The sequence below is a fragment of the Hippoglossus stenolepis genome, chromosome 12 (genome assembly GCF_022539355.2).
Source record: "Hippoglossus stenolepis isolate QCI-W04-F060 chromosome 12, HSTE1.2, whole genome shotgun sequence".
Lineage (NCBI taxonomy): Eukaryota > Metazoa > Chordata > Actinopteri > Pleuronectiformes > Pleuronectidae > Hippoglossus > Hippoglossus stenolepis.
Genome location: NC_061494.1, coordinates 1,481,840 through 1,509,222, shown reverse-complemented (window position 1 = coordinate 1,509,222; position 27,383 = coordinate 1,481,840). Strand labels below are relative to the sequence as shown.

Sequence of the window (27,383 nt, the reverse complement as noted above, 5' to 3'; positions counted from 1 at the left end):
AAACAAACTAAATGGAATGAGAAGGGCAGTTATTCTTTATTTATATAAGGAGTGGAGTAAAGGTATAAAATGTCATTAAATGGGAATACTAAGTACAAATACCTTATAGGGTACGTATTTCCACAATTATGAACCATATTATTATCTGCTAAAAGGGTCAGTAGCCCCATGCAAGCTAATGCTTTAAATTAATGTAGATTTAAAGTCTGTCCTTTATTTTTAAATGTGTCATAATATTGTATCATGTTAACAGATGTCATGAATTCAGTGAGGTGATCAGCAGTAAAGAAAATGTATAAAAATCCATGTCCTTCTCTCTCTCTCTCTCTCTCTCTCTCTCTCTCTCTCTCTCTCTCTCTCTCTCTCTCTCTCTCTCTCTCTCTCTCTCTCATCAGAAACTTCTGCAGCTGCAGAACTTCAACACTCTGATGGCGGTGGTGGGGGGACTGAGCCACAGCTCCATATCTCGACTTAAGGAGACTCACTCTTATCTGGCTCCAGAGGTTGTGAAGGTATGGCTTTTAATGTAATTCAATATCTGTATTGCTTTTCCTGTTCAAGTCTGCATTTTAGCCATGATACTTACTCAAATCCCCCTACGTCAGATCTGGAGTGAGTATCTTCCAGCAACAACTACTCCTGCTATCGCAAGGCCTTCATTGAGAGTCAGGGCTTTAAAATCCCCATCTTGGGTGTGCACCTCAAAGACCTCATTGCGGTGCATGTTGTCTTTCCTGACTGGGTTGATGACACTAATAAAGTGAACCTGGTGAAGATGAATCAGCTCTACATGACCTTCAATGAGCTGGTGTCATTGCAAAGTGCAGCAGCTCAAGTGGAGCCCAACATGGACCTCATCTACCTGCTAACGGTGAGGGATTACCATTCCACTGAAAACAGCTGTAAGATAGAAATCCTGAGCAATGGGTCAAAAATTGTAAAGTAGGTAAATAACAAATATGCTATAACTACTCAGTAATGTCTACTGAGTATGTTTGTAATAATGTAGTAATGACTGCTCAGTAATAATGCGGGAAATATGAATGAGAACAACATTTTGGTGGGTGTCCCACCTGGTGTGAGCCAGTGTCAAGATGAGTTCTTGTTTGATCAGAATTTTTCTTTTTCGGCACAAATTGTGTGTAATTCTCTGATAAATGGAAGCTTTAGATTGTCTTTTATTTGCAGACATCTTAGAAAATGTGTTCTTTAGACCATAGTTTTGATAACCTTGACCTTTGACCTATCAGGTCTGAAAGTTAATCATGTAGAGTTATTTGGCACACGCACACACACACACACACACACACACACACACACACACACACACACACACACACACACACACACACACACACACACACACAAACACTTGTATCTTTGCACTAAACTGAACCAAATGAGAATCCGCAGTGATTCAAGATTTTAACCTCTGGGATGAAATGTCATGGCCAATTTCATTTGGATAAATGTCCCTGTAGTTCATTTGTGACTGTTGCTTGAAGCTGTTCATTATACTAAATTACAAGCAGTCTTAAGGAGCATGAGACTACAAACCAGTCGAAATTTTATTCGTGACATCAAAAACCTGTTGGAAGCTGTTCTTGACAATCCGCTCACTTGCCACAACCTGTCAGCCAAAATGGTGTTATGACACCGGGGGAAAAAGAAGAACTTCTTAGAGCTGTTTTTCTAAAATGTTATTGAGAAACTGCAGGTTGAAGACTTCTTTAAAGTTCTCTGTAGCGTGCACTTACTTAGTGGAGGAGAAATTCAACTCTGAAATACTGGAAACATACAAGGTGATCTATTAGAAAGTTCTAGTCTATTGTAAGAACATTTACAAAACTGCTACCATCTGTAGAATGATTGTTGAACTAATCAAATCCATGATCCTTGTGTTTTTAGCTTTCTCTCGACCTTTATTACACAGAAGATGAGATTTATGAGCTGTCATTGCTCAGGGAACCACGTAACCCTAAATCATTGGTAAGTGTCAACTGCCATGAATTGTATTCTGTGCTCAGGTTTTTCCACACTGATTGAGTCCAGTTTCAATGAACTTGATATTTATGCTGATTCATGTCCCTCCATCCCTGCTGCTGAAAACACAGAACAAATGAAGATACCACCAATATGCTTAATGATGGTGGTGCCTGGTTTACTCCAGACATGATGCATAGAACTGTGGTCGAACAGTTAAATATTGGTTTCTACAGATCAGAGAATCTTCATTCTCGCAGTTTCAGAGTCCTTTAGCTCCTTTAGCTGCTTCCATGTGTAATTCACTGAAGAGATGCTTCCATTTGACCACTCTTTCATAAAGCCCAGGTCGATGAAGTGCTGCAGTGATAGTTGCCTTCTACAAGTTTCTCCAATCTCCACACAGAATTTCTGGAGCTTAGTAGGAAAGTGACAAGCAGGTTCTCGGTCACCTCTCTTAAGCTGTTTTCAGATATGACCCGCAGACGATCTCTGTGGTATTGGGTCTGGACTTTCTCCGCAGCTTGCCTTTCACACATGAACAACGCAGTGTGAGATTCTCTACTCAGACCTGCTCACAACAGCAACAAATTCTCCCCAAGATTTCAGGCGAGGGGTTGTGCATTCGGGAGAGGCAGGATGGAACGTATCCATTCTGCTGCGGACAAACTCTCTTGACCCTTTCGTCTGTGTCTTTTTTGTGTGTGTCACTGCTTTTTCATCATGAGATATGTTTTATTTTTGGTTTTGTTTTTTCATTTTTGTGCCTGTTGCGTGTGAGAAGCATCTCCAACCCTTTTATGTAGGACATTTTCAATCAATCAACCAACCAATCAAATTCTATTTGTATAGCCCATATTTACAAATCACAATTCGTCTCATAGAGCTTGACAAGGTGCGACACCCTCTGTCCTTAACCCTCAACAAGAGTCAGGAAAAACAAAAAAAAAGAAACGTAGAAACCTCAGAGAGAGCCACATGTGAGGGGTCCCTCTCCCAGGATGGAGAGAAGTGCAATAGATGAGAAATGAACATCAACAAAATAACAGAATTTACAACATTGATTAGAAGAAACAGTTTGTAACGTAATGGAAAGTGTGTCAATGTTTATAGAATTTATACATAAGAAAATATCTGATAGAGATGAAGGGAGAAGGAATGACAACTGAAATGGAAGAGTTCTTGTCAGTAATGGTAGAATATGTGAGTAGGCATATTGTATTTCAAGCAGTCTTGTTGTAATCATAGTCCATGATCAGATGCCACCATGATCAGGATTCGCCACCATGATCCTCAATCCATCGTCATGATCCACTGCCACTATCATCCCTCCTTAGATCTGTGCCACAGTCCTTTTCTGAGCTCTGCCAGCAGCTCCTTCAAACTCACAGCTTGGTTTTTGCTCTTTTGTGTGTTGTCAGCTGGCAGACCTTATATAGGCAGATGTTGTGTGTCTTTCCAAATCATGTCCAGTCAACTGAACTGATGACCGAAATACAATCTGAAAGATGATCAAGAGAAATAGGAGGTGACTGACCCTAACTTTGTGTCATGGCACAGCGTCTGAATTCATTACCTTTTGTCATGTTACATTTCAGTTTCTCTGTGCTTCAAGTCCTGTGTATGTGAATTCTTTTCATAGCTGTCTTCTCCAACGACTCCCAATAAGCCCCTGGCCCCACTTGACTGGGCCTCAGGTATCACCACCAAACCAGACCCCTCTCTAGTCAATAAACACATCAGGAAGGTGGTGGATGTGAGTAGACATCATCCATTTTCAAAATATGCACAGAAAAGCAACAACCTAGATGTGTATGAAATGTTTCTGGTGTAATGTGTTTCTTGTCTGGTTTTGGGAAGTCTGTCTTCAGGAATTATGACCATGACCATGATGGATATATTTCTCAAGAGGACTTTGAGAGCATCGCTGCCAATTTTCCCTTCCTGGACTCCTTCTGCGTTTTGGACAAAGATCAGTGAGTGTGGAAAATAATGATACACATTAACTGCACTTTTTAGCTGTGATATTTCACTGACTTCCACCTGGCTTGCCTTAGTTTTCAGTACATGGTCTGCAATACCAAATGTAGAAACACTCCTAGTTTAGCCAGATTTCAATATGGCTTTCCAGCTACTTTCAAAATCATGTTACATTTACACTTGAAACCAAGTTACTTTCTTTTGTTGTGTTTTAACATACACAGCAGAATAATGAGTGCAGTTGTTGATGATTTTACTTAACAGTACATGTCCCTTGAAGTACCTTGCAATGTATTTTACTATTTTCAATTAAAATTCTTGGGTTGTCATTGCTCAACTACTACAATTAGCATGTAGCTTACTAATGCTGCGTCCAAAACAAATGCAACACAATTTCAAAATTGGTAAATTAACGATAAAACACATTTTCCGTCCATTTGTGTTTATGGCTCGATCTAAAATATTTGAACTTGGGCGAGAAATTTGTGTTGGGAAAGCTAAATCAGTGCTGAGAATAAAATTCAGGGGACTCAGGTCCTGGCACAGACCTGAGATAAAGGGTGATCAAACCAGCCATGGGTCGCCTTCAGGTAGCACTTGAAATGACTGCATCTAGACATAGCGCCTAGAGAAGCCGGTGAAAGTCCCTGAGCTGTGTGCTCTTCTAGATGAGCTTATGGACCCATACAATGGTACTGGCTTACTTCGGTGGTTCCACAGCACCTACAACACAGCAAATGTCATCAATTCAGCCAGTAGTCCCCTCCTCTTTTCTAGAGGAGAACAGGCAAAGACTCGCAGATTGTGTTTATTTGCATTACTCACCCAAATAGCACTGTTTAAATTGAATGGGAATAAAGTAAAAAAAGTACAACATCATTGTGGCAATCGACCTTGCCACGGGGCTCTCCCACACACAGCCAGAGACGGAAGTGTTGCTTTTTAACATTCTTTATTACTCAAACACACCGGAACAAACATAAATAAACTACAACTTAAATCAGACTAGCTTTCCAGCTCAGTCCTTCACTCAGTGTCTGGGAGTCTCTCCAGAGTCTGCGTCTCTGAGCTCCTCCTTGAGGCAGCGCAGACGCTAACTTTTAAGCACGAGGACCAATCAGCTAACAGCTCTCACCTGATTGATCCTCTGTGGTGCAGGTGAGGGTGCTCTCCCAGCCCCCTCACCTCCACAATCATCAAAAAACTGTTGCTTACCATTTACCTTGTGAGAGAAAGGAAGGCACACAAGACTAAACACCTTTATCTACACAGGCAGAGTTCACTGCAGTGACAAATCATCACAGACTTTTAATTTGGGTTTGTTCAAGAACAGACGATGTTGCGCCTTGTGGCTCAGAATGAACTAATGGTGTGTGCAGGTGTTTCTTCTATATTTTGCTTTTTTCTTGTTCAATGACTCTGCACATATGACCTGCACCAAATGTGTGCTCGTGTGTTTTTAATACATTGTAGTTTGCATTAAAGGTGAGGTTTGTTTTGGTCCCATGTAAGATGCAGGTGTGATCACAGGTAGAGAGATTGTGATAAAGCAGCATGAGGGAAAATCTGGGGCGAGCCATTACTGCAATTACATTTGCTAGGTTGTTATTGTTGAAAAATGTTACCGACTGTCTTCTCTCTTTCTTTCTTTCATCTTACTCCCTCTCTGTCTTTCTCTCAGAGATGGACTGATCAGTAAGGATGAAATGATAGCCTATTTTCTTCGGGCTAACCCACTGCTCCAGTGTAAGATGGGACCAGGATTCATCCACAACTTCCAGGAGATGACATACCTGAAGCCCACTTTCTGTGAACATTGTGCTGGATTTGTGTGTATCTCTAACATCCTGTCACTGCACTATTTACGTCTCCTGTAATGTAACTGACCTGCCTGCATGCCCCCTCCCCAGCATGTATGATAATGTCCTGAACAAAGACACAGGAAGTCACATGATTACACGACATGTAGTGAAGGATTACATCCTGTTTATGAGCGAGTCGTGTTTGTCTTTAAAAAATGTTGCTCTTCTTCATAATCTAATTTTTTTTTAATTTTCTGTTTCAACCTTCTGCACTTCCACATGTTTCTGGACCTGCAGCTCTGGGGAATCATCAAACAGGGCTACAAATGCAAAGGTAAGGTTTACACTTTAACCTATTTATTAGTTTTATATGTTTTTAACAACATCTTACGAATCTGTAGCAGGTCTCCAGTCACGGTAGGTTACCCAACACAAACAAGAGCCTGCTTTCCCTTATAAACTTTTATTGTCAAAAAACTCAAATATAAATAAAAATAAATTGTCCTAAAGGTAAATCAGACAGCATGGTGTTTCAGTGGCAGCGTCACTCGGGTCCAACACGTCACTGCATCAAAGAGAGGGAGCGATTAGATGATTATCTGTGCTAATCAATACACTGCAGGAAGATGCTACAACGCACACCCTCACAAAATCCTTAAAAGCACAGCTATTCCTTAAAAAGTCAAGCAAATATTGCTCCTTTGAAAAGTGTTTCTTCACTCAAAGCTCAGCTCAATAAGGAGCGATTTCAATTCAATGACACACAATTCTATTGCCAGGCACAACGAGTGGAGAAAGTGATTTGTTATAAATTAGTCTTTTGGCATGTAGACCCCATCCAGATATCATTATGATTGAAAGGCTGAGCTTAGTACAGGAAACAATATACTTAACCGGGGATATTCAATTTAATATTCCAAGAGATCCAAATAGAGAAAATGTCCTCAACGAAAAGTCCAGAGCATCATAATGTCGAACTTGTGTTATGATTCAGTGCAATATATATTAAAATATTAGATGTATCAGCATATGTGTGTTGTCAAAACTTTCCCAAAAAGAAAAACAAACAACCAAATGAAGAAACTAAATCTAACCACATCTGAGTGAAGTCGACAAAGGTTTATCTTGCATTTTTATATATGTGGTATCTACTCCCAACTAATGATGTGCAGTCTTAAGTAAAGAGTTCAGTCAACACAAAATATAGTTGAGGAAATAACTCAACTCAAAATCTACTCATTTGTTCTGGAGCTTCTAACGCTATCACACAGTCTTCATCAGAAATCATTCTGAGCATCATTCTGATCAACTGGGACGTCTCATCCATTGTGGCTTACTGGCTTATCTTGACAGTTCAAGATGTTGAGACTGTGATAGAATCAAAAGTTCCTGTTTAAGAGACTTATTAAACATTATATTAAGACCGTTTCCAAGGTCATCAGTGGATTGTGAAGCTCACTAACACTTTTGGCCCTAATGTGACCTGTCTTCATTTACTTTGCAGACTGTGGTGTTAACTGTCATAAACAGTGTCGGGAGCTGCTGGTTCTGGCCTGTAGGAAGCTGATCCGCTCCGGCTCTGTGGGCAGTGTTTCCCCTTCCAGACTGACCCACAGCTCACTGCCCAGCAGCCCTGCACTGCCCACCTGTACAGGTCTGTTTCAAACATACAAACGTGCTGTAATGCATTTTTATAAGGTTCATATGTTGTGAAACTGAACATGGGAAATTATGCTGCCACTTTCAACCTGATTACAAAGACTAATTTAGACAATTTTACGACCTGTAAATGACCTGGTTGGTTATGTTAGGGATCTGAAAATCAAATCAAATTGTTTATTTGGATAAAATATTTGAAATCAAAACAATGGCTCTAATAACTGCCAATCAATCAATCAATCACATTTTATTTGTATAGCCCATATTCACATGTCCCAGGATGAAAATTGTTGCAGCTTTGAGAATGGCTCCGATTATTTGCCACCATTGCTGGTTCTGGGACACTTGGCCACGCCCAAGTCCACACATCAGCTCCTGTTGTATTCTCAATGAAACAGGCAGAGAGAACACGTAGGGATATTCAGTTTTTTCATCACAATTAGAGCGGCTTTATCCTTTCCATATTTCATTATGCTTTTTCATTTCCTGCATTATCTTACCTGACTGCCAGTTTGCTAAAGTGTTAGCCTCTGTAGCTTTCAGATGCCAACATTAGCGTCTATATTGCTGTTGCCTAGCAGCAGTGTTCTCGTGACTTAACCATCACAGCGCCAACACATAGTGTGCCCAACTTCCCACATAACCACTAGCTAATGAGTTATATTTGAAGGCAGCAAATACTTGAGCTGTGATTGATGAAGTATCAAAAGTTCGCAAGAACACAAGTAGAGAGAAGAAGTGCAGAATATTTTCATACTTCAATAAGATACAACTTTTTTTACACCAAGTCACTGTCTCCCAGGCAGAACCAAAACTATTTCAAAGTTTTTCATCTTCTGTATGTTGTTATTACATGTTTAGAGAACAAATATTTTGTGCAGTGTATGAGGTGATTACAGTATATTATATTATATACTGTAATCACCTCATACACTGCACATACAGTTTACTCACCATATTAAAATTCATTACTTCATTATCTCCTGTGTTTTCTCCTTCAGATGAGGATGAGGTGTTTGAGTTTCCAGCTGTCACATCAGCAGGTGCAGCTCTGGACACGCCGGCCCAAGGTTTACACTCAGAGGGAAGGTAATGCAATAAATGGCTGTGGAGTTTTATTTGAATATGATGTTTAATCTTTTAACATAAATAAGACATCACTATATATATATATTCTTCTTGAGACAACCTAAATATGGCACATGCCGAAATGAAAACTGTGGAGGTGGAACGTTAGTTCAAACTTGAGCATGGAAGTCCATTTCTTGACCATGGCAAAATAATAAAAATCAAGTCTACTAACTAGATTTGGTGGTTCAATGTACCATAACATAAACAACTGATGTTGGTGTTCCAGATAAAGGCTGAGATATGAAGTGGGAACCAATCATCATGTCTAAATTACAAATGTATCTTTGATAGTCCCTTCTACAGTTTTCTAGTGTTGGAGGCCATTTTATACATTTTATTAGGTGTCAGCAGTTGATGAAGACGAGAGAGATGGAGGATACATGCTCCAATAGGTCCACATTTAAAATGCAACTGTTGTTGCTGCACTTCATGGTGGCCATCTTAAACTGCTTTCCCTTGCTTTGATGATTTTGCATTAGTGACTTGGCTGCCAGTTTGGAGCATTTATATAAAGTTTTGACTTTCTCACACAGCAAAATTTGCATGTGGAAATACTGTCTGAATGTTTATGAATGGTTCTTGTACTGTAAAGCACTTTGAGTGGTTGATAAGACAATATATATGTATATATGTATATATGATATAAACATGTTGAGAATCCTGTATGTACTACACAGGACATTATTATATTGTATGATGTCGGACATTAACTAAACAAAATGAAATCCAGATTACAATGAAAGACATGTAAGAGTCATGGTTTAGTAGATGTGGTTTAGTAAAAAAATGCAGTTGCCATATATCTGCATACAAATGAACAAATATCTGTCCTCCTCCCTTCAGGACAGCTGACTTGGTGAGGGCAAATCCCGAAGGTCCAGAAAGCCCCTGGCAGCAGGAACCAGGAAGCTCCTCTCTGTGGGGGAGGTGCTGGGCTGCCTGAGGTCCCCCTTCAGTGACGTGAAGTTCTCATGGCCTCTCTAGACTTCAGCATAGACCGAGCTAGAGGAGGAGACTGTGTAGCTGCGATCAGGGAGGGTAGCTCAGTGGATAACTGACCAACACCCACTTTGAATTAAGTGGAATGCTAAGATGTAACTTAGTTGTGGGTATTGGTCCAGAATGTACATATAATCTGCACTGGAAAACGTGAGAAGAAGAATAAGAAGAAGCATATTTTATTCCTTACAGGGGTGCAGATCTGGTTCAGTTTAGTGGCTCATAACAGCTAGGTTTAAACCCCAGCTTGGGTTCACTATGATAAAGTCAAATCCTGCTTGATCTGAGGATAGCAAAAAGAAAGTTCTTAGTGGTCACTTTCCAAGTTGGACTGATGAGAGAAAGTACGGTGCAGTCAGACACTGTGTAGATATTTGTATGAGGGGCAGTAAATAAAGGGAAAGTCAAGTTGAAAGTGAAAGTTAAGGGCAACCAACCAACAATCAAATGGGACCCTGGGAATGGATGATTCTGCAAAGCATATGTTTTTTTGTTTTTGTTTTTGAACATAAACTTTATTTTGACTTAACTCCAATTGTCACAATCCATCTATTCATACATCCAGTCATCCTTCTTAGGGTCGCAGGGGGACTGGAGCTATGGGTTCTTTCAATCCAGCTGATATTTGGCGAAAAGACAGCAGTCAATCACAAGGCCAACAGACACAGACAAGGAACCATTTACATTCACATTCATACCAGAGTAATTTACAGATGCACAGCCAAAGTGTCAACAGGAAACTGCGTCAATGTGAAAGATGATCCGCTGTTATCACTTGCTATCAAGAAGCCAACCCATGGGCCCAGCAATATGAAAGTAGATTGTCACTGAGACTGATGATGTGACTTTGTCTTGAAGAAGGAAGAAGCTCCCGCTCACCTCACGAAAACTCATCAGGACAATTGTGTGCTGTCCTCTGGTGGACAATCCTGAAATACAGTACACCCCTTTGTGTGCTCTGATGAGTGGCATGGAAAATTACAGTACACAATTGTTTATTCATTTATTAACGACAAGTGTCCCTACTGGTTGTATGACTCTTCCTGTTTGTCCTTAACATTGCTGTTGCTGTGTTTCTGTGGTCTATGGCGTTAACTGCTATAATTATGCATAAGTTGAAATACCCTTCACTTCAACTTGAAGATATTACAATCAAGATTGATTGTAATATATATTGATTGAATCATTTATACATTTTCATCTAAGTGATAGTGTCCAGGGGTGTAGTTTTGGGGTGTATACTGTATATAGTTGTAAGAGACCTGGTAGGTGTAACCTGCTATCTGGCGACATACATGTGATGGTCTAGAAAAGGTAAATGTTGTGAGTTAATCACACTGTAATGAGGACTGGCCTAGTTCACACACAGATTTTAAAGACCAATAAATAACTCTACCTCCCTAAATACTGCAAAATGCATTTATTTACTATACATGTTGTATTTCCATTATCTTATTTGTCAATGAAGGCCAAGTGTTTGGACAGTTACAAATGTTTTGCTTCAAGATATGAAATAAAATTATGTTAGTGGCAAGTCGCAGCTTTAATTTGAGTAGGTTGAAATCAGTGTAGAAAGAACTGCGTAAGAGTTACAGCTCTTCTATCATCAGCTCGTCTGGTGCTTAAATTATTTTAAGGAATAGATATACACAGTTTTGAAAAAATCATTAAATTCAATATTTGGTGGAAACTCCTTTACAGTCAGTGACTGTGTGAAGTCTTTGACTCACAGACCTCAGCAAACGCTTTGTATCTTCCTTGGTGATTCTCTCCCAAAGCTTCGCTGCAGCCTCCTTCAGCTCTTGTTTAATGCTTCTGAACTTTCATATCTTATGGTGAAGCCTCCGAGATGCATGACGCCTACTATTTACAGTATTCATGTGATTATTCATTTCATAATTACTTATTTAATATAAAAAAATGTTGTGCTCTGCTCTTAGCAGACTGAGGAATAGGAAAGAAAATAGTTAAAGGAGAATTAAAACATTTACAGTTACTTTATATTTACATACTGTCATTATTAAAGCATATTTTAATGTATCTAATTTATCCTTTTACCTTCTAGACATAAACTAACTGTAATATTTAAAAGAAAAAAATATTTTCAGTGACTAGAACTCTGCACTCGATATAAATAAAAAATCAATAATAATAATAACATTTTTTATTTATAGAACACATTACTAAATGTATAAGAGGGCAACATCTTAAACCAAAAAAATCACAAAAAATGTCTATCAAGTAGTCACTAATGTCACAAGCAATATTGCATTTGTGCAATGTCAAAAATCAATTAATAAAATTGTTTTCTGAGGCCTCGAGCTGAAGCAGAGAAAAGAGCTGCTGTGTTGTGGACAAAGCTACTGCAGCAGTGGGAGTGGAAACTATTCAAAAGCATAAACATTTAGACATACGCAATCAAAGAACCACACACACAGAAGGTTTTACAGTGTCAGGTGAGTGTGACGTGAAGAGGCTGTTGACAGCAGAGGGCTCTGGCATAGAGGGAGGGGATAACAGGTGGAAACTACAAGCTGGTGTTTCACCCTCAGTCAAATGTGTCCAAGAAGCGCTTTAAAAAGGAAAGAGGATTTATGGAGCCTGAATTAGCCTGAATCACACAATGCTGATGACTCAACTGATCAAGACTAACATACTGATATCAACTCAAATGAACCTGTTCATTCTTGCACAGATCATTTGGTTTCATGGAGACTGAACAGTGTGATATTATGTTTAGACCCAATAGTTTGTGATGACCTGGATGCTCTTCCACAAGCAACATGTGTCGGCTGTCTTTGAAGACAGTTGATTCTTGGTGCATAATTCTGTTTTGCTTCACTGGCACTGAAGTGACAGATTATTTCCTATTACTTTGAGATATGCTTCTGGATGCAGCATATGTGCTCCTCCAGTTCAAGCCATCTGCTAAAACAGCCTCCTCTGGCCAGAATTTATCTACAAAACTCCATAATTTGTCTGTATGCTGGGATTAGTATGGCAGATATGTGGTTTGAATACCCAAGGTGAGAATACTCTGTATGTACTTTACATTTGCAAAAAAACAAATGCAGGCTAGCTTACAAATCAGAGGCAGAGTAAGGCGGGTGATGTTTTCGCTGTGCTAGGAAAACTATGTATTGCAGGACACTAATGAACCACAGGCAATTTAGAAGTGGATATACTCTATGCTGATTGAGAAGTACGTGGGTATAGATGCCATATATCTGCGTATACTCTGCACTACACTACTGAAAGCAGTTATGGATATGGTCCATAACTTGACATTCTGATGATAAATCTGTTGACTGCTGGAGCTGCTGTCCTCTGCTTCATGTTTTTAATCTGTCCAGTTTTGTTACATGTGGAATTTTGTGCCTATCAAATGTTAGAGAAGTGTAAAAAAATAACTTGTATTTTCCCATACCTTAAGATGATATCTTCAAATGTGAAAACCCCAAATAAATGAGTATGGATACAAAAATTCACATGACTCACTGTCATTGGGATTGCATTCAGTGATGTCAGGAAACTCAGGATTTCATCATGATAGAAAGGGTGTGAAGCTGAGCATAGTATACAAAGTCTAGACACTGGTGGTGGTTGATGGTTGGAAGAGAATGGAGATGGGGAGAGGATTTGAATGAGATGAAAAGTGGACTCAGCTGGGCTCAATATGGAGACTGGAGACAATTGGGGAGGAGGACAATCGCAGCAAATCACTGAAATGACAGCAAGCAGCATTTCAGCATTTTCTAAAGCTTGACAGCAACATCATTATTGGCTGATTAAGACGATGACAACATTTTATTGGATTACTGAAAACACCCACACTCAAGTGATTAGAAAAGGCAGGGAGAGAGAAAGAGTTGAGGATGAATGGGTCATAAATACAGTCTTCCTGAATGAACTTACAATAAGATTCATGAGAAGCTTCTATCCTCTCCATCTCTCAACCATCAGCCGCAGCAGCAACACTTGCAGCAGCAGCAGCACTGAACACAGAGCACACAGGTTAATCCAACACACCTACAGGATTAGGTAACCACCAGAGAGCTGAGAAAGGAAAGTGTATGTTAAGTAGTGAGAGCACCACTGCATAGATGGAATAATAAAACCTTGCTGCTGGAGCTGAACAGAACCAACCAGACACGTAGGAGCAATGTGCTCATAGTACCATGGACTGCATCGCTCTTCGTTTCTTTACTTTTAGGAGTTACTGATATTGATGTACTGGGCGGGATATACGGCGGGTAACCAGACCTTCCATTTAAGTAGATTTATCCTATGAAATTAAATATTTATTTGGAATGGGGGATAGATAGTTTACAGATTTACCTTGCGACAGCCCCCAGTCTGTTGCGCAGTGTGCACTCTCCTTAAAGGGTAGGATAAGGGATGTTTAAAACAATGTCTGGTTGGTTAAATCAATCCTCATCGCCAACACACCCAGTACATCTCAATCTCTTCCTGTTTCAACATGCACCAAGCATCCTGTCACCAAAATGCCAAGGGCGCACAATCACGTTCTGTGTGCCATTGCACACAAAAATAGGTCCATATGTTTTCAATAACTATTGTGTCATCAGAGTCAGTGCAGACAGTGTGTGTCAAACTAAAGCCCATTATGGAGGCTTCATCGTGTGATTCAGTGAAACATTTCATCTCTCATCCGACATGTTTGCTTCCACACGTCTTGTTGGTAAAGAACAGAACATCTTGTGGTTATTTATCTCACCAACGTATGCACAGTAATGAGTAAATGACACATTAGAGTCATTAGAAGAGTTTAACAAGCAGATGCTGGAACTGAACCTTCCTGGCTCTGCTGCTAGTATGTGCAAAAACACTGTAGGTCAGGTCAAGCATTCAATAGGAGGGAGGCCTGGGCACCGGTTGCATTATGGGTGTTCTACCTTTTGGGGAAAAGGGAATTCCTCAGTCCCTTTTCTCTGTTTTCTCTCGTCATGTTTGACCAATCCCCCCCCCCGACTTTCTACTGCATAGATACACAAGTTTCATCGTAGGGCCATCCTAACCCGCAATGAATTACATCTTCAAATTTACTCACTTGGCTCATTCCGACTGAGACCGAATCAAATGTGGATTAATCCACCACTCACGATGTTCCTCAGCAAAAGCACATTTTCATCAGCTTTGTACATCCGTCAGTGAGGCCGTCAAGTTAGTACTACCTGGCTACATTAAACAAATTGTTTTGATGCCCAAATTGAAAGCAAACGTTACGTAATCTTTATACAGAATTATAATTTATGCTATAACTCTCCAGCAGTTTTCAGATTACTGAAACAGGCAGAGCTTCTCCTGTGTCATACAGAACAAATGATCTGCACCAAAATCAAACAGCTGCAGGTTGAGATGCAAAGCTACATGACTTTTCTTTGAGTTACAGGCTAAAGTTCTTCCCTGGGACTTCGATATAAATCTTTTCAAATTGAACTAGAATCAAAGACTCACTGAGCAGCAACAGGATGCCTCCCAGTATTCCAAGAATCATGGGCAGGCTGCTCCCACCGGCAATTCCCCCTGAACAGGACACGATTTCACCTGTGCAGTCACACACTGTGGCCTGGACGGTGTTGTCCTGCTCCATGCCATCGTTGTCTGTAACCCTCAGGACCACAGTGTATTCTCCACTTTCCAGCTCAGTGCCTAAATTAAGTATGATGCCCGTTTCTGCAACAAAGAAGAAATGAGAAGAAAGTGTAGTTTATAACCCCTGCATTATTCCATATCAGTATATATCTCAGGAATCTATAATTTAATCTAATTCCAGATTCATTTCCAAAGCAGCGCTCATTTTGTTCCCACCAATTGCTTTAAACTACACATTGACCATAACAATAATGCTACAAATCAAATTTTGGAGCTTACATTGCGTGGTACACAGACTGGGAGGAAGACTTCTATACAGTTATCAACATTTTTTACTTTTTGGTTATCTGAAATAGAACAGCACCAAAAGTGGGTTTTGTGGGTTTGTTTTTAAAACTATGTTTTTAAAATGTAAAACAACAAGCCTGTATCATAGTGCACATACTGGAATCATTCATCCGAGCGGTCCAGTTGGTCTTGGACATGCCCTGTAAAGAGACACTGTATGGAGCAGCAAAGCCAGGTCCATCTTTATCTGTTACTGAAAGCAGCTGAGGAGCCGATTCCTTGTAACACACCTGAGAAAACACAAAATGTCATATTGAAACATTTGAATTTGCTGATCAATTAAGTGGACAACAGTTATGTTTGGCTACTTTTAGAACAGCAGCATTTAATTATTTGTTTCATATGTATAGAGGCTCTCCACCAGACAGCTAAACTCCTCCATGTTAAGTTACATCAGCATTAAAAGTGCTCAAACACATGACAACTGTTCAGCATCTGGGAAATGAAACACACCTTTATTGTACGTTCCTCAATTATGGGTGCATTGTCATTGACGTCTTCAAGCTGTATAATCAGAGTACCAGTTCCTGTGGCCGGGACGTCATCTGGTGAGATCACACACACACACACACACACACACACACACACACACACACACACACACACACACACACACACACACACACACACACACACACACACAGACACACACACACACACACACACACACGGTGAGCAAAATAAAATGAATTCTCAAGTCTATAGTTCGACAACTTTTAACGATTATCAAGCTTATTGTCACACCTACCATTGTCGTATGCACCAATGAGTGCTGTGTATTTGCTGTCCTTGACAAAGTGCGACTCTCTGTCCATGATGCTTTTCACCTTAATCAGGCCTGTGTCCTTGGCCACGTTCAGCCAGCCCGCAGGGTCGCTGATTATTTTATACCTGGACAGTCAGAGAAATGATGTGAGGTCAATGCAAACAAGCTTATCACAAAAACAAGCTTCACAATGGGACATACAAATAACTTGTCAATTAAACAATATTCAATTCATCACAGTATAGTGAGAGTCTGCGTGTACATCACGTAAAGATGATGTACTTTTCTACAGCTCATGCTGTAATTGCTGTACACCAATATCCAGTCAAGGGCTGCAACCAACAACTATTTTGATAATCGATTAATCTGGCAATTGTTTTTTGATTCAGCGATTATTTATCAGATAAGACAAAGCTTCATTCCATCTTTTCTAGCAGTTTATTTAGAAAAACTAATTGCACATCTTCTTGTGCAATTATCTTTACATATGCATTAAGATGTCTGCAATCAAATTATGAATATAATTCCACTTTCAGATGTCTACAATTTAATTCCGACTAGTCATAATTTAATATCTAAAATGTATCTTCTCTTGACCACAGCTGCCTTCTCTCTCCTCGATGAGCCGGGAAAGCATCAGTCGTTTAAAGTGTGAGAATATTTTACATGAAACACTAAAAGAAAACTTTCACATGTGTTGGGCCATGGTTCTTTGTGAAACCACACTTCGGCCTACATGTGCCGTCAAAGCCTGAAGCAGCATGTTCCTCCAGGACTCAGTCTCCCAGGGGCCATCAAATCCAGAGCAAGGAACTCAGTCTCCCAGAGGGCATCAACTTCACCCAGAGGGGTGAAACCCCCCCCAGGGGCACAGGTTTCAACTCCCATTGGTCACTCTGGACCCCATGACCTGTGAGGTCACCGGGCCAATATAAGGCCTGTTCTCCCCCTCTTCTGTCTTTTCTGCTCTCTTTCTACACTCCCTCCACGGAGAGAAGGCTGTCGAGCCTCTTCTGCCCTCGTCCTACAATCCTTCTACAGGAGGGAAGGCTGTCGAGCCTCTTCTCCAGCTCACATCTTCTCTTCCCATCCAACTCTTCGAGAAGAGCACAAAGGTGCAGCTTCCAGCTCATCTCACCAAGGACACCTCCTCGCCCTCCAAGCTCTACCAACGTCCTAGCAGCGATGCGATGTCCTGCTTGAAAACTTCAACCAGCAACTGAGCTACACAGCCAGACAGAAACCAGCAAGACGACTTCACAGGACTGCGAACTGCACAGCAACTCTTGTTTCCCCTTTCCACCGACGGGTAACACAACTGGGCTTAATAATTATACTAGGCTAAGCTAACTGTTTATTTGATTCTGTATGACGTTTATAAGTTTGACTTGTGTTGTGATATTGTGGTTACAAGTTGTTGAGAAAGTTAATGCTAGTTATGCTCTTCAGTCCTAACTCTTCACCTCATTATCTCTACAGGTCGTAAACATTCCAATAGGTGGGGGGAGGGTGTTATATTCAATTGGCCAGCCGCCATTTTGAAAGCACGCTGACTCACACAGACACACACACATACCTATCTTTGTTTAGTAAGTACACCGTTAGTAATTTGTGTTTTTATACTTTATTATATTCATAATAAATGTTTTTCTTTCACAAATGTTTTTTCATTAATGTTGCATAAGTGAATTTTGCCAACCTCTACACTGTCAAGAACTCCATATCCTTGAACTTAGCTAACTATCTATATGGTAATTTTGGTTATAGTTATTAATTGAATTGTTAATCAGAGTTCCAAATTTGTAGTTAGTACTTTTATAAGACTTATTCAATAAATTGGCTATCTTTTCCCTTCCTTTGAAGGGTGGTGCCCTGAGGTAACTTTAATCAATTAAAGTTATTATTTAATATTAATAATACAATATTAATATTTAATATTTTATTTTGATAACCAAATTTATTGAATGCCGAAAGGCACACCATTTCATGGTATCACGTTTAATGCATTATGGCACAACACATGACACGGCAGCATATCACTGTGGTATGATCCTTGAAGCTATTTACGATCCCCTGGTAAACCAAGAGAAAAAGTTATCTTCAGCTCCAACATGTTCTCTCCTCATGTTCATTCCACAGATATTTTGCTGCTGTGCCATACAAGATCAGCTTTGCAGAAAACAGTCTTCTTTGAAGGCATTAATGTAAATTGTTTCAACACTTTTGACAACTTGGAAAGTACACTTGTCTGTGCTGTATTGGTAGCAGTGTTTGTCTCTGCCAGTTTTTAAAAGCTTAGTCCAGAGAAGAAACAGTGTTGTTACATGAGCTACACAAGGCAGTACTGCCCCTACCTACGGAAACATTGCTGCAGTGTGTGCAGGGCATTAGAGCAGACCCTATTTATCGATTATGAAATTAGTTGCCAACTATTTTTATAATTGATTAAATCAATTAGTTGTTGCAGCCTTAATCCTGTCTGTGAGTATTACAAATCACTGTGCTGTCTTTTAGTGCCTTACTCTTTTAAATACAAATCTGTTTCTCGAGCTGGACTTCTCACATCGTATATTTCACTCCCACATGAAACTAGTGTGAGCAGCGTTTTAAACTTTACTGTCTAATTTTCTGCAACAGGGATTAATGTGTTTTGATAAATGTTCAAAGTAACATGATGTTATTTTCATCAGTTTTCTCTTACATGACTTTCTGTTTGCGTGTAATGTCGGGGTCAGAAGCAGTGTACTGCACCACGTCACCGTCAACAGGAAGGTTCTCCGGTTTGGACACAAACTTTTCAACTGGATCAAAGACTGGAGCTTCGTTGACATCCTGCACGTTCACCACCACTGTGGCTGTGGCAGTGGGCAGTGGAGTAACAAATGGAATGTCATTCTCCACTGCAACCAACAGAGTGTGCTTGCTGATCATTTCAAAGTCAAGACCCTGGTTGGATGGAGGAAACAGTACATTCATTTATCAGATAACGATCTTACATCTTGTTCTGCTGTAAAACACAAACTTGTTCTAAAAGAGTAAGCCACTTGAACACTGCTACTTCATTACTGCAACAGGTCACAGAAGAGTACATGTATATTTATATGCTTTTTGATGCTTTTCTAGTCTTAACGACCACTCAAAAGGCTTTAAACTATAAATCATACAAATTCATCAAATTCTCACACATTCATTTAGTGCGTCTTCATGCAAACTAGCTACATACTATCACATCGCATTCACACTCCATCAGGGTCATTTAGGGTAGAGTGTCTCGCCCAAAGAGGCATGCGTACTGGAGGAGCCAGGGATCAACCCAACCGTGATCCACACTGAGCATAAAGACTCTCAACAGAATCTCTATGGAAAGTTTCTATAATCTTGTGGAGTTGAGGGAGGAACTACCCAGTATAGGTGTAGTGTTCCAAATAAAAGTGTTCACTGATATCTCTAATCTTTGATATTGTGGCTTGTTTGAGAATTCATGCTTTAGGTCCTACCTTGGCAGTAGTAATGATCCCTTCGTGTTTGTTACTTCCTGTTGTGACTGTGAACAGGCCTCCAGGATCACCATCAACAATCTTGAATTTGGTGTTCCAGGCTGGTGAATGTGGCTCATCACCATCTGTTACTGCCATCGTAATGACCAGAGCGTCCACTCTGTTTTCTGGTACTGTTGCCTCATACTGTGAGAAAGCAAGGGATATGTTGAAAAAAGTATAGTTCCCTGACATAAAGGTTTATTTCTTAAAGATACCCTCCTACATCAATATCTGAGTTTCCATTTGATTTGTTGTCACATGTGAAAAGTATAAATGTAAAAGAATTACTATCCAATCATGTCGTAGACATTCAGAACCTAAACTGAGATCCGATAAAATGGAGAACAATCATTGTTTGTTGCTCATCACCAAAAATGATTATGATCAGCTACGTTCTCCAGCAGTAGCCTTACAGTTGACCATGTATGAAGTCAATGTTCATCAAGCCCAGGTGACTTGCTGTGATTGTAAAGATTTTTGTACTTGTACTACATGTCTGCATGATGGCTGCAGATTTACAGTTGATTTCCTAATCATTTTTAAAACACTGTACTGTATTTCAGACAGAAGTAAAAATAAAAATAAAAAAGCACACTGCTTGGTGACAAGTAGACATCCTTGCAAAGCTGTGATTGAACTGTTTGTATGTTTTACTTACAGAGGACTGAGTGAAAGCTGGAGGGTTGTCATTGCTGTCTGTTACAGTGATGATTACTGTGGCATTTCCAGTCAACCCGTTTCCCTCCATGTCTGCTGCCTCTATCACCAGAGTGTGCTTTGGGTATTTCTGTTGGGGAGACATACAATTAGTGTAACTCGTCAAATGGACAGCTTAAACACTCTGCTATCATTCTCTGATCATAAAACACTAAATCTGTACCAGGTCTGACATAGTGATGAAAAGGTAATACTAATCTCATTGCTCTGTCCTTTGTCCAAATACCTGCAAAACAAACTTTGTTTTTGTGTTCCACCCATGTTAAACAACTTCTCCTGGAAACCCAGAATCTGTAGTTTCATCAGTGGAATCATATGCATCTTAAATATTGATTCCCAAATATGGATCAGTTAATCTTTACAGCCCTACCCGACAGCCAATGACAGACAGCTCCTATAAATGGTAAAGTGACTACAAGATCAACAGAGGCTTCATACTAATCTAACATATCTAAAATTATGAATGCTAGCACAGTTGAAGTAAAATGCTAATACAGTACGTTTTAAAATCCTCACCTCTCTGTCTAGCCCACGGGCATTGACTCTGATTGCTCCAGTGTTTGGGTTGATCTCAAACAGTGGGCCACTGGGGAACTTTGGATCCTGGCTCAGAATACGGTAACGAACATCCGAATTGGCATTACCCGGCTCGTCAAGATCTATGGCCACAACCGTTATCACCTCAAAACCTGCACAAAGGGGTTTTCAGAAATGTGAATTTAAGTACAGAGACGTAACAACGTGAACACTTTTAATTTGACATGTTCTTTATTCTGCAGATTCATTCTACCCCATTTTTTTGGACTCTACTGTTGGGCCATGGTTTTGTGTGAAACCACACTTCGGCCTACATGTGCCATCAAAGCCGGAAGCAGCATGTCCCTCCAGGACTCCGTCTCCCAGGGGCCATTAAAAACCAGAGCAAGGAACTCAATGTCCCAGAGGGCATCAACTTCACACAGAGGGGTGGAAACCCCCCCCAGGGACACAGGTTTCAACTCCCATTGGTCACTCTGGACCCCATGACCTGTGAGGTCACCGGGCCAATATAAGCTAAGTTCTCCAGCTTCTCGATCTCTCTCTTTCTAAACTCCCTCAACGGAGAGAAGGCTGTCGAGCCTCTCTTCAGCCTCTCCTGCCTCTTCCTACGATCCTTCCACAGGAGGGAAGGCTGTGGAGCCTCTTCTCCAGCTCACATCTTCTCTTCCCATCCAACTCTTCGAGAGGAGCACAAAGGTGCAGCTTCCAGCTCATCTCACCAAGGAAACCTCCTCGCCCTCCAAGCTCTACCAACGTCCTAGCAGCGACTCGATGTCCTGCTGGAAAACTTCAGCCAGCAACTGAGCTACACCGCTCAACCGAGACCAGCAAGACGACACAAAACTGCGAACTGCACAGCAACTTCCTTTTTCCCCTTTCCACGGACTGGTAACACAACTGGGCTTAATAATTATACTAGGCTAAGCAAGACTGTTTATTCGATTCTGTGTGAGGTTTATAAGTTTGATTTGTGGTGTTGTGATATTTTGGGTACAAGTTATTGAGAAAGTAATGTTAGTCTGTTATGCTCTTCACAGTCTTTCGTTGCATCCAATCTAGTAACTTCCTCTAATTTGGCACACACACACACAGACACACACACAGACACACACACACACAGACACACGCATAACTCTTCACCTCATTATCTCTACAGGTCGTAAACATTCCAATAGGTGGGGGACGGGTGTTATCTCTTTGGCCAGCCACCATCTTGAAAGCACGCTGACTCACACAGACACACACACATGTATACACACATACCTATCTTTGTTTAGCAATTAGACCGTTAGTAATTTGTGTTTTTATACTTTATTATATTCATAATAAATGTTTTTCTTTCACAAATGTTTTTCCATTAATGTTGCATAAGTGAATTTCGCCAACCTCTACACTGTCAAGAACCCCATATCTTTCAACTTAGCTAACTATCTATATGGTAATTTTGGTTATAGTTATTAATTGAATTGTTAATCAGAGTTCCAAATTTGTAGTTAGAACCTTTATGAGACTTAATCAATAAATTGGCTATCTTTTCCCTTCCTTTGAAGGGTGGTGCCCCGAGGTAACTTTAATCAATTAAAGTTATTATTTAATATTAATAATAAAATATTAATATTTAATATTTTTATCTTGATAACCAAATTTATTGAATGCCGAAAGGCACACCATTTTATGGTATCATGTTTGATGCATTATGGCACAACACTACTCAACACCTACCTCAACCCACAAACACTCATCTGCAAAATCTGTTAGCATGTATGCTTCATTTCAAATTATTAATAATTGGTTACATTCTGGATATATTCCATTTGCCAACCTTTCATTCTCCCATTTTAAATATAATGTACGACTATAAGAAACCTAAAGCAGTGAATAATTGAGTGAGAAGACCACAACAATGTCAGTGCTGCCACAGAATATTACTGCTAGCTCTTCTCTGTTAAATGTAACATATTTATCCAATCATAAATGAAAGTATCTCACTGTACCTGTTGGTGAGGATTCAGGAACTTCTCCCAGAAATGTATCTTGATCAAAAACAGGTTTGTTGTCATTCTGGTCTATTACAATCACCATAATATCCATCGGCTGCTCAGCATTTAGTGACCCATCTACCGCAACATGTGCTTTAAACTGCGAACAGACACACATTTGTATCATAATACAACACATGTAAAAATAATCAATGTAGATATTTCATTCAGGTGATGTGAGGTATATTCCAGCCATGAGTTTTACACTCAGTAAACTGTGAAAAATACTACTGGCAAGTAAACAGAGATAAACTTGACACCACTGTAAAATACATTTAAAAGAAGACTTTTCAAATGCATTAAGAGGGAGAACATAAATGAAATGAACACTGAATGGTAGGCATTACTTTGTTTACATGACATCTCCAGAAGGCATTTTGATTATTGCTCATTTATGTCCATTTTTTAAAGAAAAGTAGTGGATGTGTCAACCCAAATGCAGGTAGGCTTTACTGCCTGTTTACTACTCGATTGCACACAGTGATCTCAGAGTATTCAGACATTTTTTTCCACACATTATATAATAGACATCATTTTTTGAAATGGACCAAGTTCCCATTTTTTTTCCATCCGTCTACAATTAATAACCCATCCTGACTTGGTTTCAGAAACAACCTCTCTTTTACAGAAGTATTCAGACCCCGAGTTCAGTACTTTGTAGAGGCTCCTTTAGCAGCAGTTACAGCTTCAAGTCTTCTTGTTTGGTATCTGAGCTTCAAGTCTCTACACAGTTTCTATGGGGTTTAAGTCTGGATGACACTGTATAAATGTGTGTTTGATTGCCACACAAATTGTCAAGCGCTTGTAGTTGTTGTTGTTGTACTGAAAAAGCGCAATTTAAATACAGTCCAGATACCATTTACTTTGTCTGGACCACTTAAGGAAAGTCAGACTTGTGCTGAAGACACTCCAGCTTTGTCTTGGCATCATGCTTCAAGTCATTGTCACGCTGGGAGTTTAACAGTCATGCCAATCTTAGGTTGTGTTCACTCTGAAGCAGGTTTTCTTCAAGGAACATCTTCAAGGTGCAACCCTCTGCTTTCAAAAGTATCTTGTACACGGCTAGGAGGAACCAGACAATTATTTTGTCTTTCTTCTTCTCCTCTCGGTTTTCTGGTGGATCATAAACAACATACCACCAACTCTATAAGCTGTTGCTCCTGGGACAACAGTTGCTCTCAGCTCTCCTCTCTCAATTGCTCACACATTTGCTGCATGTCCCAGTGTCGGAATCCTTTCACATAAAATATAGACATATTTTCGACAGTTTATCTTCAGGTATTTTGTTGTTTTGTCTACTTGAGTTTGAGGTAGCTACTAGATAACTGTAGGGTAACATTAAGTGCTGCCAAAGCCATGTAGAGTGTGCTGCCACCAGAGGCACGTGCAGTGATGTTAATGTTACCTCTAAGCAGGATAACTCTGTCAGTACATAGCTCAGGCACCAAAATGAGGCACTGAAATATATATATATTGTTTTTCCACCTCCCTGTCTCAGCCCGCCTTGGTTAGTCAACTTGACTGGACATCCAGCTCTAGAAGAGACCTTTGGTTCCAAACCTCTTCTGCCTCACAACTAATGAGATCCCTATGCTCCTGGGAAGACTAAGCTTTAGAAATGGTTTCATAACAATGTCCTGATCTTAACCTCACCACAAATTTATCACAAACTGTCTATAATGAGTTTTTGGTTCACTTGTCCATGTTCTATTAAGGGCTATTGAGTGTAGATGAAGGCACTTTACTGTACTTGGACGTCAGCATAAAATGAAAGTGAAAAGAAATACACAATGTTTGACAAAAAGTGTAGATATAAAACTAACATCAGAGAGGGTGCTTACCGTGTACCTGTCCACCTTCTCTCTGTCCAGAGGCTGTGTCAGATACAAAGTACCAGTGAGCCTGTCCATTGTGAAAAGGCCAAGGGGAGGCTCATTAGCTCCTGGACCAGTGATGCTGTAAGATATCGTCTTCACTTTATCTTCACTAGAACGGATCTGGACAAAACACAACAGGTGTGAGTTAAACAATTCTCACTGACTGTAACCATAGTTAATATATTGCAAAACCATTTAAATTTAGTAAAGAAGAAGTGCTAAGTTCTTTGAGGTTTGCTGCTTTAAAATTCCTGGGCTAGAAAAACAAAGACTGGCTTAGCTACCATATTCTACATTCTGATCAAGTAAGTTACCATGTGATCTCAACCTTGTTAAATCACAGCCATGGTGCACCAAAGAACGTAGTTGTCATTGTTACAAGGAAACATCTATTTTCTGCAACCATTGTTATTAGAATTTTTTGCATTTGAGTATTTGATTGTGCAAATTGTCCACCTTACCTGAGCTACTTTAAGAGGATAGGGTCCTTTGTTATTTTCAGGAACATAGATGTCAGGAATAACCCAGTCGCTCCTCCTCCTCCTCAATCCATCACCAGACTTGGGGAAATTCAGAACAGGCACCTCTGGGGTGGTTGCATTCTATAAAAATGTACATACATTTTAAGTACTATAGGGTTTATTAGTCTAACAAGAGTCTAGATAGACAATCTCTAAAGAAATGCTTGAATCCTAGAGCTGGCATCCACATTAGCTTAAAAGCTTTAGCTCAGATCATCATGAACCTGTTACTGTCCAAGGTGTACCCCAGTCCAGGGTTTTGACAATAGGTTTTAAAATGTAGGCACTACATTAAACAAATAAATAAGTACATGCCATTAAATTTATATTACACATTATACTGAAATAATGATGCTGTGTGGAAAAAGAAGGATATTTTTACATTGAGATCCTATGAGCACGCAGCTTGTTCTCAATCTAATGTGGCCACAGAGGGGCAGTGTTTGTTAAGGACAAAAGCTCAGAGCCTTTATCCTTGGTGCATGTTGGAATTGAAAACGATATTTCCTATTAAATGTGTTATTTTGAAATTAATTTTATTTTGACAACAATGAGTTTCCGGTTTTCTTTATTCCCCTCCAACAGGGCCTCTATTCATACCTCTGTATTGTTAGCAGAGTCCACTTCATTCAAGTGGTGCTGATTGTTGTGGTGTCTGTGCTCTCCGAGGTGATGCTCAACATTTTGCTGGTGATGCCCATGGTTTTCCCCTGTGTGATGTCCATGGTGATGACCATCATTTTGTCCATAGTGCACGACTGTGACTGGAACAGTAATTTTTTGACCGTGCAAGTTCCAGGAGTGGATAAAGAAGTCCTGGTGTCCTTCCAGAAGAGCAACCATTCTCTTTACCTGGATGGAAAAAACATCATCAGAGAAGGTGGGCATGCTTTAACTCTTTGACTTGAAAAAACTGTACATGACAAATTAGGCAAACTGGGACAGTTTGATGATATTCCTCGCCTGGAGTAGATTGACAAGTGATCTTGGCAACTGACTGAATTTCTGATTGGCTCAGGTCAATATTTACTGAGGGTATAGAAAAGGACAAAACATTTAGAAATGCTGGATATTTAAACAAAGCTGATAGATGTGGATCCTGGAGTTCACGTGAGTCATATTCTGTATGATATCCCTCATAATTTAACTGTCTAAGAGTCAAAGCTGAGTTTTCATAATGAAGATCTGGCTCAAGCCTTTAATTGTATTTCAGTCCGGTTGGTTTTCCAAATAGAAAGCCCTGGGAATTAAACATGCAAAAAATATATACTTAAAAATGTCCACACCTTCTTTTATTTTATTTTACTACCTAACCAACTGCAGCATTTATTTTAACTCATTTAGGGTGTGAGACGAAGGGTGAAGCATCAGAAAGCATTTTTTCGGTATCGAGTCTGTCAAAGTCTGCTCACCATCAATATCCCATCTGGATGGACCATGAAACGTCTGTCATTACTGATGAAAAGAAATCTTGTGCGGTTTGTGCAGTCATTGAAGCCCACTGGGATTGAACACAAGAAACAATTAGTGCATGCAGGGAAATCAATCTGCAAATTTTCCGTACATGACAAAGTATTGTTCACTGGATAAAAAACACACACACGCTAAGCTAAATATCACGTGGAAGTGGCAGCTTGTCATAAATGGTTCAATTAGGGCTGCATGAAATCAAGTAAAAACAACTTGTACAAAAGGGTCATTTCAGTTCATAAAATAAGAGATGATAGCTGCCACATCAGCCTCCTAGAGTCACAACAGTTCTATAATCCATGTGTGTGTTACTTGATACAGATACAAGTCAAGTGAATGACTCATGGGCTTGCAAATGTGTGATTGAACACTGAAGGTAATAGGAAGTCTTTCAGT

At 39.9% G+C, this 27,383-nt stretch overlaps 2 protein-coding genes and 1 long non-coding RNA gene across 4 annotated transcripts in view; 2 read left to right on the top strand and 1 right to left on the bottom strand.

Moving 5' to 3' along the window:
• rasgrp3 (RAS guanyl releasing protein 3 (calcium and DAG-regulated)) overlaps positions 1–10,959 on the top strand; it is a 102,645-nt gene extending 91,686 nt beyond the window's left edge. Inside the window, 1 exon segment of the mRNA XM_035172279.2 lies at positions 9,399–10,959. Coding sequence (XP_035028170.2) covers positions 9,399–9,407 — 9 coding nt within the window. The 3' untranslated portion in view covers positions 9,408–10,959.
• The window catches only part of LOC124851067 (B-cadherin-like), a 44,342-nt gene extending 17,307 nt beyond the window's left edge, over positions 1–27,035 (bottom strand). The window contains exons 1-15 of one of the 2 annotated variants that reach the window (XM_047342425.1): positions 26,930–27,035; positions 26,118–26,369; positions 25,458–25,598; positions 24,961–25,116; positions 23,075–23,219; positions 21,057–21,229; positions 20,482–20,610; positions 19,782–19,967; positions 18,986–19,230; positions 16,267–16,409; positions 15,972–16,063; positions 15,616–15,748; positions 15,033–15,251; positions 13,470–13,549; positions 11,704–13,276 (exon numbers count right to left, since the gene is read on the bottom strand). In XM_047342425.1, coding sequence (XP_047198381.1) covers positions 13,491–13,549; positions 15,033–15,251; positions 15,616–15,748; positions 15,972–16,063; positions 16,267–16,409; positions 18,986–19,230; positions 19,782–19,967; positions 20,482–20,610; positions 21,057–21,229; positions 23,075–23,219; positions 24,961–25,116; positions 25,458–25,598; positions 26,118–26,369; positions 26,930–26,956 — 2,100 coding nt within the window. In that variant the 5' untranslated portion in view covers positions 26,957–27,035 and the 3' untranslated portion in view covers positions 11,704–13,276; positions 13,470–13,490. Of the gene's footprint in view, positions 1–11,703; positions 13,277–13,469; positions 13,550–15,032; positions 15,252–15,615; positions 15,749–15,971; positions 16,064–16,266; positions 16,410–18,985; positions 19,231–19,781; positions 19,968–20,481; positions 20,611–21,056; positions 21,230–23,074; positions 23,220–24,960; positions 25,117–25,457; positions 25,599–26,117; positions 26,370–26,929 lie in introns of those variants that run through there. The other variant, XM_047342424.1, reaches the window with a different exon arrangement.
• Positions 810–3,868, top strand: LOC124854579. The gene is made up of 5 exons (XR_007034763.1): positions 810–871; positions 1,909–1,989; positions 3,405–3,511; positions 3,626–3,739; positions 3,844–3,868. It is a non-coding gene; the product is annotated as an uncharacterized LOC124854579 (long non-coding RNA).
• Positions 27,036–27,383: the final 348 nt, after the last annotated feature.